Source organism: Corapipo altera, unplaced genomic scaffold (genome assembly GCF_003945725.1).
Source record: "Corapipo altera isolate COAL_440 unplaced genomic scaffold, ASM394572v1 359, whole genome shotgun sequence".
Taxonomy (NCBI): Eukaryota; Metazoa; Chordata; class Aves; order Passeriformes; family Pipridae; genus Corapipo; species Corapipo altera.
In genome coordinates this window covers 2889152-2905945 of record NW_020884948.1, presented here as the reverse complement: position 1 = coordinate 2905945, position 16794 = coordinate 2889152, and the positions used below count along the sequence as shown (strand labels likewise).

Below are 16794 nucleotides of genomic sequence, written 5' to 3'. Positions count from 1 at the left end.
ACTTCATCTGTCGATCTGTGCAACTTCTCACACAATTTCCAACTGCTGGGATTGTTTGCAAACCATTAAGTATGAAATGGTTCATAAAATGTCTTTAAGAATATAAACACAAAAAGAAGGAATTGATGTCTGTGGTAAGATTTTGTTGTTGTTCTTGTTTCCTTAATAACAAATAAGGCTATTTCAGCTGATAAATTTAATGATGTAAAAACCCTCAAAAATGTAGCGATATTATAGAGTTAATCTTTTTTGTTCAGATGACATTTTGTTTAATAAAATCACGATTCTGCACACATGCACATATACCACTTGATCACTGAATCCTGATACTTAAATTCAGCTCTTAAACCTTAAGACAGCAGAATTTTTGAAATATTAAGCTCTCTGTCTGTAAAAATTAAGTCCAAAAATCTAAATATGTATTGTATGTATGCATTTGTATGTATTTACAGCACTCATATATTTGACAGAAGGACAATTAAGTATTTCTGATCTCTATGAGGAAAACTATGGACAGTATTATTCCGGAACCTTAATTGTTTGTATGATCCCAAGAATAGCTTCAAAGCAACGTGTTCTGCTGAATTGTCTTGGAACATAATTTGTTTTTATTTCAGGACAAGAGACACTAATAACAGAGACATTATGGAAATTCTAAATAGCATGTAACTGTGTAGAGGAAAGAAATTTAGAAACATTTTGATAGTCTTTTTGTTGATATTTCTCTTAAAATTTGTTATTTGTTTCAGAAGGTCAGTTTTATTTATAAATGCATCAATGTATTAAAATTGAGCTAGAAATTCTAGAATTCATGTCATAATTTCTACTACATGTTTGAGTGTGAAAACTGGTGTTTCTACATAATACAAGTAAGAAGTTGCACATCAAATCTTGTCTAATCTTTATTGAGAAGAGTTGTTTCTGTGCCTTAAATAGTTGTGGACATTTACTTTGGAGGTATTTTGGGTATTTCTACTCAGATTTGAAGAATGCTTCCCCCGTCCCCCCTTTAGCATTTTCCCTTATATTCTGACATTAAGAGGACTACTGCTGATTTTCCACCTTGTTGAACAGCTTTCATGCTCCTCTTGTTTAAATTTAAAGTTTTAATTTACTTCTTTTACATATATCTCAAATGCTTATGTATTTATATAGTTGCAAATTCTACACAGTATAAACTTTGGGACCCGTTGTTTTGCAGTTATTTTGGCGAAGCTAAGTATCTTAGTCTGTGAGAGAGTAAACCATGCTTTTTTAATCTACTCGGATTTGAAAAAAATACCATTTCCATTGAGTGTGTTTTAATAATAGTGTGTAATGTGTAAACCTGTTTATTTTGTGTTCAACCCTTAAAAAACAACAGAGCATGGTTAGAAAAGTCTTTAGTTGAAGCTGATGATGACTAAGCTTGAAGAAGATATAAGACATATAAGTGCATATGTGAAAGTTACATATAAAATATTAATCTGAAGATAGTGTTCCAGGATAAAATTGAACATCTTTAAATCTTGCTCTTCTACCCTCCCCAGAATTCTGTCTTAGCAATATTCATCAGATGTAAGGAGGATTGTGAGTGCTTAGAAACTCTGTCTTCTCTATTGTGTACCTAGATTGTTTTAAATTGAAAAAAAAAAAAAAAAAAGATGAGTTAGAGTTTCACTGTGTGAATGCTTTTGGCTGTTGAAGTCTCCACTATGACTAGTTAGCTTAGGTTATTGAAGCAGTTATTCTAAATCGATGGGTGGTCTTCAGAAAATGTTTTCAGTTGGTAGCTTCTAATAGGAGAATATGTTTGTAATACAGCACAGTACCTGTATGGATAACAGAATTTAAGGGGCTGTTAACCTTTTCAGTTTCTTAACATGCACTGTGCACGTTTTAATCATTCACGTTTGTGACAAATACGTGGCAAAGTCAGAGAACATATGGTCGCACAGCATCTCGCTACTGCTGCCTTAAGGTGCCAGTCTGTGACTGTACGAAGGTGCGTGAAATGTAACTTTTTGCTAAGGAGGGAACAGAATAGTTTCAGCACACAGTCCGAAGTGCCGGAGTCGAGTAATTAACTCCGAGCATTTGAAACTAAGCGAGGTGGGCGCCGGGGGAGATGAGAGCGGGCTGGGTGTGGGCGGGCGGAGGTTCCGTGTGGCACGGGCAGGGCCCGGGGAGCGGCAGCGCCGGCAGCGCCCGCCCTCTGCCGACCGAACCGCGCCTGGCAGCTCTGCGGGAAACGGGAGCGACGGGCTGGGGGAAAGCACGGGCGAATATCCGTGCCTGGGCTCCCTTCTTCTGCGTGAAGACAGGCTCGGAGAGGAAAGATCGGGCGGAAGAATATTTAGGGACGTTGGAGTAGCTTACCAGAGTGAAAAACTGCTAATGAAATCTGTATTTATAGTCAACAGGATGTTAAGAGTGGGTCACGTTCAGTCTCTCTCATCGTGATCATTTGAAACATTATGTTTTGCTGCAAATAGAGTAAATTGCTGGCATGCAAATAAACCGGGATATAAATGAAAAAGAAGATACACTTAGGAAGGTTATGAAATCTGTGACCAGTATTTGACAAAATTAATGCCTTACTTGAAACAACTGAGTCCACTACTTAAGTGCAGTGTTGGATATAGCTCACTTACAGTTTTTATTATGGTAGAGTGAACCTAGAGAGGGCTAAGCATCTCTAAAATTATGCATAGGACTCTCAAGTTTCGCTTTGAGTATCCAAACTCAAATGATGTTGAGTCTGGGAAAGGCAATGATATAAAATGGATGAATAAAGGAGGCAGAGAGAAAAAGAACCATTTGAGCCCTCTTTTTCCTTTTAGCGTTATAGATATTACTAGCTACAAGAAGTAATTTTGTTTCCAAAGTGATTCGTTTATTTCAAACATGGATATTATGTTTTTACAAAGTGTGTTAAAGTAAAAGCAGGCAAGTGGGAAGGCAAACTTCAAAATGTAATAGAAGTCTTCTGTTTTTAAGAGCATTTAAACGTCTGGTTTTGAATATGCATTAAAAGACTAAAAAAAAATGCAGCTTGAACTGCCATTGGATGATCACCATGTATTTCTTCTTGAGTTTTAAAATCTCTGCTGTTTTCAGTTCCTATCTGTTGGAGATAGACTGTTTATGTAAGAATACAGATAAGTATAATTTATTTCTTTAGGCATACAATTAACTCTAAATATCTAAAAATATTTCCTGAAATCAGTGTAGAATAGAGGTCATTCAGTTCCTTAAACATGCTGTCTTAACATAATACTAAATATTTCAGTTTGCTCAAAAATTGTGTTGTGTGAAGGTTGAATATTTTTTTTGCCAATGGAAAGAAAATGTGATGGAATAAAATGGTCTCTTTTCTGGTTATCATTTCTGTATAAGTCCTCTGGAGTTGACTAAATAAATAAAGTTGATTTCAGTTTTATGAAGTCAAGTACACCACCCCCCCTTCATTATTACTCAATTCTAAAATTATTAAAACCTATAATAGGTTTTTAGTGCTTAAAAAAATGTTCTCAAGGTTTCACTGTTGCTCTTGCAGCTAAACCAGTGACTAGGATGTTTGAAAACAGCTCTGAGAAAAAGAAGGGACAGATAGTTTTTATCGCGAAATGGTCATTTGATATATTTCCATGGTTTTTTTGCTTTTCCTACCTTTGAATCTACTGATTAAAAGAGTAAGTACAAGATATTGATTAAACAGTGTAACATACTGAATTTAAGATGGGTGGAGTTTATGTTAATCAAGAGGTTTGTAGAGAGACGTATTTGTGCAGACTGTTGCTTGAGTACAGTGAATTAAGGCAAGATGCTTGGTACAAATGAATTCACTTGCTTTACCTGTTTTGATTCATATTTGTATTAGCTTAATGTGGTCACCTGCATTGCTGAGCAGTCTTTGAATCGTGGGAATTAGGAGACTTAATAAAGAGGAAACACTTAGAGATTCCAAAGTTGCTGTATGTGTTTTTAGTGTCAAAGATTAAGTTAAACAAATGTGTAAATTATGTGTCTCTCTATTTAACCTTTAAACAAAGATTAATAATCAGTTATTGCTAGGGACTGTAGGAGAGTTTTGACAAATTATTGAAGAAAGCCATGGGGGATTGGATATATGCACCTAACTGTATATAGTCATCTATATAAAAATTTACTATTTTTTAATAGATGATGAAATGCTATGCATTGTTTTCCTTAGGCAAAACTTGTTTTTGTCAGTCCATAGCCGAAAGATATAGTATTTCAATTTTAGTAATTTTAAATTGTTACATACCTTTAACATCTAAGTTTAGGCTACAATTAATGGAAACATATTTAATATACTAGTATTCAAGGCTCAGTAAAGCTAACTTCAGAGCATGTATTAAGAATAGCAAAGAAAATTTTTATGTTTATGGTGCAAATTAAAGCCCAAGTCTAACTCAAACATACATACCATGAAATTTCATTGTAGTCAATATGGTGTTTGGCAGTGCAGAACCAGACTGATTACTGAAATATAATTACCTTTGTGGAGGAATTTAGTTGCAGGGGGAAGTTTATCCTAAGACTGTGCCTTAATACTTCAATAGTATTAAAGTAGGGCACTTGAAGGCTATTCATGAGCAATTATTTCTAATGCTGCCATCGGACTTGTCTATCTCGTATTGGCCTTTTTAGCCACCAGCGTGCCTGTAACAAATGTGGGGAGAGCCCTTCCCAAATCTTCGTTCACGAAGCCCAGCCATGATGATGATGATGATTTCTAATGCACTTTAAACTGTAATTGAATAAAAAATGGCTGCACTAAACTGTTTTGAGAACTCTTTGCCATTGTGTAACATGTAATTGTCAAATTTTGCATTTCGGTATTCTAGCATTTAAAAAATTCTCGTTTGCCAAGTAATATACTTTTTATAATGTTAAAAGAATTGTTCTTTTACTACAATAATAGTTTCAGAAGATAATCTTTCCTAAAAGTTAAGCATCTAGGGCAGCAACAGCAATATTGTTTTTCAGCTGGTACTTCAGTAACCAGAAAGGTTTTTGTTGTTTTCAACTTTTTAATTAAGATTTTTCTCATAAGATAATTCATTATACTGTGTGGTTTAAAATGTGAAGTGTAGACCTTTAATCATTCCCTGATTCAAAAATGAAATATTTCAAAAACTTGACACCTTCTTTAGTGCAAGTAGACAATTGATGGTATAAGCCATTATTTTATTGAGAACCATTAGCTATTTAAAACTTTGTGCATAAATTAAAGAGGAGCTAAATGGATTTGCAGTTGTTGCCATTAATAGCATTTTAGATTATACAGGCAATTATTGTGTTCATTAACGTAGAGCAGCCCCTTTGCAAAACTATTGTGGTTTTCTTAGACTTTATGTACAAATTTTCCCTTGGAGATTAAAATTTCCAGTGATGTGTTTAACTTTGTTAGCACAGTTGTTTCAAATACAACAAATATTATGACAAGTAGAAGCAAATTTGTTTTACTAATATGGGAAATAGCAATGAACATGGAAAATTACTCCAGTTCTTAATTCATCTATTTCTTACGTTGTCGTAATTATTCTGGTTATGATAATCTTCCAAAGAAAAGAAATTACTTTTGTAAGACGGTATATTTTACAAATGCTTTGATAAAATCATGGTATAGTTGAAATGAACTTTATCCACTTTTGCAATACTGAGATGAATTTTAGGGTATGTTAGTGAATTTCTAAATGAAATATATCTGAATAATTCAACAGCGTTTCATTAGTCAAGTGCAGAAATTGTTTAAGTGGAAAGGCACAGAATTAATTAACTATCTTTCAGTACCTTGAAGTAACTGATTTTTGAGAAATGGAGAATGCATTTCTATTAAAACTTTCTTTATGTGCCTTCTTAAGTGGGGTTTTGTAATTGCCTTCAGTTGCTATAGTAAATGAAAATATTAAAATTTGCTATGACCAATAGCGTAATGTATATTAAAAAGAATGACATTATTAGGAACAAACCAAATGTTCTTGAGCAAGAGATTTATTGAGTGGAAAATTTTTCATCAGCAGCTTTTTTATTGCCTTAATACCTCTCCAAACACATTTTTGTTGGATCCCAAACTTAAATTTGCATCTGTCTTCATCAATTAGAAAGGTATTAATGCTTTGAGTTAGCTACATATCAGTGTGCAGTGGACTAAATTTAATGTTTCTGTCCAAAAAGTGGCATTCTTTCCAAAGAAGCTCTTTATTCATTTCTGTTCTGGGGTGGGGTTTTTATGGGGGGTTGGAGAGGGGAGAGATAGGCTTTCACTACCATGATGCAGGGGGGAAAAAAGTGTGAGGTAGTAGTTATGCATATTGCAAGACAGTGATTCTTTATTTTATTACAAAAAAAGACCAACTCTAGAAGGCCAGATTAAATCATTCCTTTCACTTTTTAATGGGATTTGGATGAATAGAGTAAAATATGCACTTTGCATTCATTGATAGCATCTTTAGGTTGAGGTAATTGAGTCTTTTTTCCCTGACTGAATGAATAATGACTTCATCTGATCCTCAGCGAGGCCTGAAACTTAGGCTGCCTTTGTCAACGCAAAAAGATCTGGGCTTTGAAACATGCTCTACTTCCCTGGCTTCATTTTTCTTCATTTTAATCCAAAAACCTATTTTTCTCAATAATTCAAGCATAAACTATGTAGTAGTTGAAGCAGCGGAAATTGCAAGATATTTGTCCTCGTTGTGCTGCTTTTTAAATGCAGCTGATAAATCAGCCGCTGTGGTCTTCAGCTGCCTGGTTCTCTAGGGAAGGGACAGCCCATGTGTAAGCAAGATTGCTGGAATTTTTAAGAACTATATTTAAAGTGCTTCTTTTGCAGACTGTTTGTTATCTAAGGAAGTGTTATGTTTTACTGGTCTTACTGGCAGGACTTGGAGATAAAAGGGGCGTCTGTGATGAGGCATAGAAAACTCTTCTGACATAATTTTCCCACATACTTTACTGACTACTAGAGCATCCCAAAAAGTGGAGTAAAAATACCCTAGCTTACCTCATACGTTATTGAAATGGTGAGAGTCTTAGTTACATAGCTTAAATACATTTTTTTCATGAGAAACAGTGGATGAAAGATAGCCTCTCTTAATGTTTTTCTTGAAATGTTTCTAAAACCAAATAGCTTTTTACTCATGAAAAGTTGAAGCTCTGTTTTACTATAATGGTTTGAAAATGCATATTTCACCTGATTGTTTTTTATTATTATATTGAAGAACTGAAAACTTCATGCAGTTAAAAATTATTTCTGTGGAATTAATTCAGATGTACAGAGTGGGATGAGAGCACAGTGATAGGTGGCAGTGCATAAGTTATATGAATGAGAGGGCAGCTCTGTCGCATGTGTCTGTTGATTCTCAAATCTAACAGGTGTTTGATCTTCTAGCAGTCAATGAGCTTCCTGCAAATATAGTGTGCAGTGTTGGTATTTTTGTTGCACACGTGACAAAATAAAATTGTTCCTGCTCATTTGTTCGTCCTTAATGGTCTTTGCTCCTTGTCCTCCTGTGTTCCTGTCCTGGATCAGGGGATGGGGGAGGGATTTGTCAGATGTAAAGGCATTCAGAAGGCTTGGCTGGAATAGTTCAAACTGGTTCTGGGCATTGTTTTTGTTCCATAACAAAGGAACATTTTTTTGCATGCAAGTATTAGAATAATAATCAATGCAGTCATCAAAATGCAGTTAATTGTTACAAGTGCACGGATTTTTAATAGGTTGGGATAACCAAAACAAGTAATCACTAATTGTTTGCTTAGCAGAAGCATCAGTTTAAGAAAAACTCATGGCTAACATGATTTCTTTTTCTTCCTTCAGGTTGGCTTGCTGGACCTGGAGTTGAATCAACTGACTAAAGCCCTGTTTTTGGCTTTAGTTGCGCTATCAGTTGTTATGGTAACCTTGCAAGGATTTGTAGGCCCATGGTATCGTAACCTTTTCCGGTTCCTCCTGCTGTTTTCCTATATCATCCCCATCAGGTATGTATAAGAATGAAAGCAAATACAGTTGTCTAATTTCACTGAATGTGACTTTCTTGAAATTTATACTTGCTTCTCATTGCAAAGGAAATTGATCTTATCAGGATGGTGAAGGAGAAGGTGCCAACAAATCTGCTGATTCTTAAAGGATCACTATACAGAAAACAATACTGTTGTATTTTTTTTTGTATAATGTTCATCTTGCTGGAGTAATCAGGATATCTAATCCTTTACTAGCATAAATGTATTAATAAGGATACAATCTTGGTATACTTGAGAACGTGGTTTTAGGAAGCACGTAGTTGAATGAACCATTAAGTATATTTTGGAATTTTATTTTTAATGCCTTAAATACTGAAATTGTTCCGTTTCTCTGGTTAAAATACAGATTTTTTTTACCCCAATAATGATTAATTTAAATTGAATGGTTGAATAATGTAGGTGCGCTTTTACAATGTAAGGACTTTTAACATGTGTAACCAAGTAGAGACTTGCCCTGAATTAATTAATTCATTAAGCATGAGTACTGTATATTCAAATTGCAGATAAACTGGAACAAGAAATAATATCCGCGTGTGTAATCAAGTCTTCTGTGGACACAGAAGTGAGAACACTGACTCTGAAATGAATTCTTTTCTTTGCAAAATAGAAATGCTGTCTCTGTTAAAATACCTAGTGTTTAGATGAATGTAGTTGTTAATTTGAGATGCTCTCTAAGACTCTTCAGTTAGATGTGTCATTCAGTAAGCCTAGTGACTAGCCACAGAGTTAGCAGCATCTAAACTGTAGATAGGTTTAAACCCTGCCTCCTCAGGCATGCACACAATACTTAAGTTGATGTAGTAAAGGAAAAAAAAAACAACAGGAGAATTTCATTATGCATTTTAATCTGAGTTTACGTTACTTATGTGTTACTGTGTTCACATTTTTTAAGTACATGTCTGTATGAAGGAAATGGTATCATATTTGACCAATGGGATACTCAGGAAGCCTTTGTCTTAATGTTTTATAACTTAAAGGACTTATGTTTTTATAGTACTTTTGTGTTGCAAGAGAAACTGATTATGTTGGTAAGTTGAAGGAGAAGTTGAAGAATCAAAATTTTGTGATATGTTTCTACACACTGTCATTGTCATAATTCCCTTAATGCTTGTATGATGCTGCCCAGGTTGTCTTGTTATTCTCCCCATACACACGCAGTTACTGAGTTTTAAGCAACTTATCCATGTGAAGAGGCAAAAAGGACTCCATTCCAGTGATTTAGTCTACATATTGCTGGAAGATGCACTTTAGGACTTCCAGGGGAAGGGAAAAATGAGCTAAGGATATAAAGGATCACTTGTCATTCACTGTGTTCTTCCATAATAAACATAATAAGGCCAAACTTATATCTGTCTTTTAACTGTTTTAATATCTTTGTTATTGGATGCAAGAGGATTAAGAGCATATAGATGGTGTAAGTAAATTTGAATCTGTATTGCAAGTTCAACATATGCCATTGAAAAAACATGTTCATTAAGCAGCTCATTTTCAATGTACGAGTTGCTTTGCGGACTTGGGGAATAGCTCTTCTCCAAAAATAATTTCTAGGATACATCTAATCCAATTTTTCAGTTGCTTGTGGGAGAGAATATACAAAGTCGAAGTCTTACAGGATGTGATTGGTTTAGTTCTGAGATGGGCCATGTAATTACTCTCTGGAAGATTAGACAGGAATCTGTCAGCAAATGCTTTTCTCTGTAGAGGTTTATCTGTTTCTATACCGAATTTTCTTCAACCCGGATCATTCATAAATACAGGGTTGCTTCCCACACTGTCAGCAAAATAAACAGCTTGGTCATACTGGTTTTTAAATGTGACTACACTTCTCTGCCTTTCTTCTGGATGTTAAGCAGGGATATGATTTAATTTTTAGGCTGTATTTGGAATGTAAACTGTTGAAGATGAAAATTACAAGGCTAATGACATGGAAGCACCAGGTGTTGTCCTCTCATTATTTTTAGATAGCTATATGGGGAAAATAATGAACTTTTCAGAGGTAAAAGAAATGAACATGGGAGATTAGGATTCACTGGTAGAGGCAAAGCATATCTGAATTCGTGCACACATGAAATGTGTTGATTAATAGTTTTAGAGAATTCAGAAAGCTTCTAATCAGGGAGCTTTTTTGCAGTTGTGTTTGGCTTTTGGTTTGCATAGCAAGGGAAAAATTCCAGGTATGCAATAAAAATAATTTTCCATGGCTGACATATTTGGTGAAGATTATCAGAAAGATGATCTTAGAGTTACTAGAGTTTAACTGATCTCTCTGCAGTCTCTCCCATAATTAGTAGGAAGAGGAACTTTTTCTTAGGTGCTCTGGGAAGAAGCTGGTTCCTTGTGATTCAGCTGCATCCTAAATACTCCTCTAGATCAATGTTGCTTCACTATGTGCAGAGAATTACTGTGGAGCTTTTAAGACTTTGGAAGTACAAACATAAGGCAACTGTAAAAAAAACCAACAACACAACAAAACAAAAAACACCCCAACAACCAGCACCTACCGACCCCTCTTCTCCAAAAAAACAGCCCCCAACATGGTACATGTTCTGTAGCATACAGGGAATTAAGCAAAACGGAGAAAAAGTAGTAGTAAACAAACATCAAAAGTTTAGCCCATTCTCTGAATTGCTTGTAAGTTAGAACCATAATGCACAAAATGTTTTGAACATCTCCACACCCCCAGAAATGCTTGGCCCCTAAAAATAATTCTGTTACTGACATTTTCTTTTCCTCTATGGAGGAAGCATAGCCCAGGGAAACTCCATAAGCAATCTGCTGCCATAAAAAGTTAAACTATTTTATTTTCTTAAGATTTATCAGGAAAGGAGGATGTAAAGCAAGTCCTTGACAGACTGTCCAAAACAAAATAAATCTCTCTAGGATTATGCTCACCCATTCTCTGAATTTTTCCATGTTCCTTGGTATTTTCATACCTTTTTTTTTTTTTTTTAGTAGGCTGTAGCCAGTTTGAGATGCATTAATAAATATCCACAGATTCCTCCAGTGACTCTGAGACCATTTCATTACTTGTTTTAAATAAAATCACTGAGTGAAATACATCGTCCATCAGTTTACAAGATCTCGTCTGACTGTATCACCTAGTACAGCTGTCGTGTAGCAAGCTAGCAGGGAGCACGTGTCCTCAGGTATTGTCCATGCTGCTGCTCTTTGTGATACCAGCGTGGAAGTTCCTGGACCTGTAATGTGACCTTATTTTTTTCATGCTAATGAAAAACCAGCACCTCAGGTGGGGGAAGATGGGTAAATTTTGATATATTTATATATGTTATCTCTTATCTGGTTATCCAGTTTAAGTCTATTATGAAGGTTATAGAGAAATTCTTTTTAATTTGATATAGAAAAAAGGTATCCAGGAAAGTTTTTCAAGATAATTAAAATAATTTAGACCAAGCAGTGTTTGGTGACATTGCTGCTTCATGTATACAGGCATGTGAATGCTGTAGCTGTGTGTACTTCTGCTTAGCTGTTAAGGAATGTAGAGGATTTACCATAAAATGATAAGATATTGACAGGGGATCTGTTAAAAATGTGTATGACCCAGGTTCTATATTTAGTAGCAGTTTAAAGCTGGATTGACAGGGCCTTAATCAACCATCTTTTTAGGAGGATCTCTTAGTTTTAGTGTGAACAGAAGCTGAAATGTCTCTTGTCCTTTCCTTTGGACACCTCAAGGCTCCTGGTTACAGAGCAATTCTGCCAAAAAGAGGCTGTCCCAAACGTCTGGAAGGAACTGCCTTGCACTTAAATAGCAAAGTTTTGGTGTACTGCCTGGCTCCTGCCTCCTTTTGTTTCTGGGTCTTAAGGAGAAGCATTTTAAATAAATCCTTCAAGTTATATCAGTCTGTTTTCAGGGGCAGTGAGGAAAACACTGCTAGGAAGTTTTATGTCTGAAATTCATTAATAGCCAATCAAATCCCAGATCATACAGATATGGAATGTATTCCTGAGATTCAGGGAACTCCCACCTATGCAGACAGTATAAGAGCAGCAAGCAGCTATGCTGCTATCAGTCATATTGTAGTTTCTGCTGTCCATGTTGGAGCTCTGATTTTTATAACATATAGATGTGAGAGTATCAGTATATGTAATCTCAAATATAGGGACAGATATATATTAGGTATATGATGCAAAGGTTTCAGTGTGGAAGAGCTACTTGCAGAGTAAAATAAAAAGGCTTAAGCAAGTGGTTTAATACACATTTAGTGTGTTGTGCTTTTATACCATATCATGATATATAATGCAGTCTATATAGAGACTGAAAAATATTATATGAAGCTTCATGATATTCTACAAATCAGTTTTGCAACAGGAGCTATGCTGTGTGTCTCTTATGCTAAGACTCAGTCTTAAGGGGTCAAGTATGGTGCTGTATTACAGCCTGAGCTAGCTTTATGATTTACTTAAAACGTCTGATATTCATGCTACATAAGGAAAGCATAGAATCATGAAATTATTTTGATTGGAAAAGACCTTTCAGATCATCAAGTCCAACTGTTAACCTAACACTGCAAAGTCCGCCTCTAAAATATGTCCCCAAGTGCCAGGTCTGTGAGTCTTTTAAATACTTTCAGGGGCAGGGAGTCTGCCACTTCCCTGGGCAGCTAGTTCCACTGCTTGGCAACAGTTTTAGTGAAGAAATGTTCCCCAATACTCCATGTTGAGCTCCCCTGGTGCAATTTGAAACAGTTTCCTCTTGTCCTGTCACTTGTTACTTGGGAGAAGAGACCTACCCTCACCTGACTACAACCTCCTTTTGGGTAGTTGTGGGGAGCGGTAAGGGCTCCCCTGAGCTTTCTTTTCTCCAGACTAAACACCCCCAGCTCTTTCAGATGCTTGTCATATGACTTGTGCTTCAAATCCTTCACCAGCAGCCCTTCTCTGGATGTGCTCCAGCTCCTCAGTGCCTTTCTTGGGAGGCAAAATTGAATACAGGATTCGAGGTGCAGCCTCACCAATGCTGAGTACAGAGACACTATCACTGCCCTGGTCCTGATGGCCACACTATTGCTGATATAGACCAGGATGCCACTGGTTGCCTTGGCCACCCGGACACACTGCTGGCTCATGTTCAGTAGCTGTCAACCAGCACCTCCAGGTCCTTTTCTGCTGGGCAACTGTCCAACCACTCTGTCCCAAGCCTGTAGCGCTGCCTGGGGTTGTCGAGACCCAAATACAGGCCCTGGCACTTGGACTTGTTGAACTTTATTCAGTCAGCCTCTGCCCATCAATCCAACCTGTCCAGACCCATCTGCAGATCCTTCCTGCCCCCCAGGAAATCAACACTCCTGCATAACTTGATGTCCTCCACAAACTTCCTCAGGGTGCACTTGATCCCCTCATCCAGATCATTGATACAGATATTACTTAACAGGACTGGTCCCAATGCTGAGCACAAACAGTTTAAAAAATAGATCATTTTTTTTAACTGATCTATTGTAGTATATCTTTCTCATTTCTAATCTTGCAACATTGCCTATTTGCTCCTAATTGTTTATCTGTTTTTAATCTAATGGTATTACAGCAAGTAATACCAGATTTGTGTGGAATATACAGAATTAATTTATGTTTTAAAAATTATTTGTATTAGACCTCTAACGTTAATGTTGTTACCTTTGTATAAGAGGCCTAATGAAAGGAGGCATCTGACCTGATAAATGTGATAATAACAAAGAAACATTTTTAATAGGAAACAGTTATTGTTACTCTGAGAAGAATATGCTACATTTCTTGTCCAAAGACGCTTGTTTGACATGTTCTATGTGTATTTTGCACTATTCTGTGTTTTCAACCTGTAGGAAATTCATAGATTAATTTTTTTATTAATTATTCACCAGATTTCCTCTTGAGTTTTAAATTCTACTTGTGTTACAACATGTAATTATCTGTACCTAGGTTGCATGTGGCCCTTGAAAAACTGCACATGCCACAGTCACTACAGCAATACAGGGTTGATATGCATTTTTTTGCCATACATATTTAAGCATAAATGTGTGGGATTGACTTCTCTTTTAAAGTTACATTCATTGCCTTGGTTTTATGCAAAGTGCTGTGTGTACCTTCTTTCATTTTCTTTTATATGCTTACGTAATAGACAAAATTTAGAAAAACTAGTACAAGAGAGCTATTGGTAGCAATTATTAAGCAAACAAACATAGTTCTAAGGCTCTCCTTGGAAGTATCAGGTAGATAGCAGAGAAAAGTAAATAAAAATGCATATAGTGGACAAAGCACAAAGGTATATTATATTCCATTTTCCTTACCAAGTAAAATATGAGAGGTGGGGAACTAGGAAAAATTAAAGGGATCACCTGTGGATTGATTTTTATTTATTTAGATCTTAATATAATATTGTGCTTAAATGAAGTAACTTCTGTTTTGTTCTATTTTTATTTCTTTAGTGACAGTTAATAGAAGTTACCAGGCTCCAAAAGTCACTTTCTGTGAAGATTTAACTTTCTACGCATGTTGAAGTTAAAATATTTTAGTTGTTTCTTGACCAATAATTTTAAAATTATTCCATGGGTTTTTTTCTAGATTGTGAATAATGCATATATCTGTGTATAGTTTATGGCTGTTTCAAGAAAATAGGGGTATGTCAACCTTAGGGGGTATAGCCATAGGAGATTTGGTACAGTTTTGGATACTAATAGGACCCAAATATCATCCTCAGTATTATCTTTAATAGAAAGAAGTCCTGAAAATAAAAAGACTGTATCTCAATTACTTTGTTTATTTTAAAATTAATACTACTGTGGATACTCATACTGTATCTGGAGTTTTGGCAGGATTTTGGTTTTTTGCTGCCAAACTTCTACATATACAGAACTGCTCAGGAAATTCAGTTAAAACTACTGTATAATTTTGATTCAAAATCATACCTGAATTTTATTGGGCACAATATGACTTTGTTCACAAAATTGTCTTTGCTAGCTTCATTAGATCTTAATTGGTTTTCACTGAGTCGTGAATGGTAGAATGTTTCTGGAATATCTAAATGTATTTGTCAACCTTTCTCAGTGAAGGCCCTTACTTATTGGCAAATTTGTCCATTTTGATGAAAAAAACCACCCAAAATCAAAAACCTTTACAAGGGGACCTAATGTCATTACAATTTGGGAAAAAAATGGGATTTAGAAGTCATGTGAATATGAATGTTTAACCTAAAACGCTGCAGTTGTTTTTGAAGGAATAAAAGCAGAACTACACATTTTACTGTTTACACATTTTAAATGTGTAGTAAAAAGCAGTGTGGATTCTGCAGTGCTGTTTTATTTAGTTGTTCTGAAGCTGAATTGCAGAGAAGTGCCACCCTGGCTCTTAATGTAATACATTCCCAGGTTGGATAGAAATTGCCTTAGGTTTGCCTGCTCTATGGTAACAAGAGGTGTGCTGAGGTTCAGAGACAAGAAACTTGGTGTTATTGTGTTCGTTAAATACCTATTCTCTGCAACAGCCTTCGAATACCTATATTAACATACTGTGCCTAAATATTTCACATTAATTGGTTTGCTAAAAATTAGTGTTACTGATGCAACAGTGTGCTAATGCTACATTGGATGCTGTTCTGTGCATTTTCATTAATAACTCGTGGTTTTGAATTGGTTTAAATTGAGAAGGGTTTAAAAACTGGTGAATTTAAAATGGTTTTGGTTGTATAATGAGTTTCTTGAAGTCCTCAAAGAATGTCTGAGAAATTATAATATTATCAGGCACTGAAAGTAGCTTTTGGTTGAGTAAGCTTAGTGTCTCCTGGTTTTATTGTGCAAAAATTCTTGGGCTTTTCAGTGGAGTCCTGTTGGAGAGTTTTTTAGTTTCAAAAGCAAACTCACTGTTAATAGGCTGTCATCATTCTTAGTGTTACCTCAGTGTCCATAATGTGCTAAGTGATAACTGCAATGACTTCAAAGAAAATATGTCCTCTAAGACAAAAGGCATCAAGTGAAGGAAGTCAGAACAGAATACAATCTACAAATTTTAGAACTAATACTAAAAGAAGTATGTACAGCACTCATTTTTATTCCTATTTAATTCTTTATTCACCTTAACAATTTAAGCATGTGCACAGTATCTCACTGTGTGCCAGAAAGCTGTCTTGGACCATAGGAGTCATTGGGCAGATGTTATTTCTCTAGAGGCTGGTGGTGACGGGATTCTATTAGGTCCTTCAGCATAAAGGGGTTATGCTCTGTTCCACTTAGCAGTGCATGCTGGAAAGCTAGGGTAATTCCTAAAATGCCTTGATGCTTTGAAATACATATTTCTCCTCACTGCTCAGCAAGAGAATCTGGGGTATTTTTTCCTTTTTTTTTTTTCCTTATCTTTAAATTACATTTGAGATGATAGTTAAATGCATATAGAGAGTTTTTAGAACAACAAAGCCAAGTGACACACATGCTTATAAGAGATGCAAGTGAAGATATGAGGTGCACTTGAGCTTTGTGAGACTTTTCTGATTTAATCTTACTGAAGTACAGTTTTTCCTATCTGAGTGACTTTTGGTAGAGCAGCCATGTGGGTGTCTCTCTGTATCTGCCATGTACCTGAGACTGCAATGCTTAAATAGAGCATTCATCTCAGAATTCATGTCTTGGTAGCCCAGGCCCAAAAAAAAATGTAGTCGAAATACCTCTTTGAAGTGGCATGGTGAACAGCTTTCATCCTTCAGTTAATCCACTTGCTCCTGGCTGGAGTAAATGTCTAGCTGTTCTGAAATACAGTAAGTGTGCTTGTGTTTCTCTTGTC

At 35.8% G+C, this 16794-nt stretch overlaps 1 protein-coding gene across 4 annotated transcripts in view; it reads left to right on the top strand.

Annotated features, from left to right (window-relative positions):
* ATP9B (ATPase phospholipid transporting 9B (putative)) overlaps positions 1 to 16794 on the top strand; it is a 157477-nt gene that overhangs the window by 97970 nt on the left and 42713 nt on the right. For all 4 annotated transcript variants that reach the window (XM_027662750.1, XM_027662752.1, XM_027662751.1 and 1 more), the window contains exon 12: positions 7829 to 7989. In XM_027662750.1, coding sequence (XP_027518551.1) covers positions 7829 to 7989 — 161 coding nt within the window. The remainder of the gene's footprint in view (positions 1 to 7828; positions 7990 to 16794) is intronic.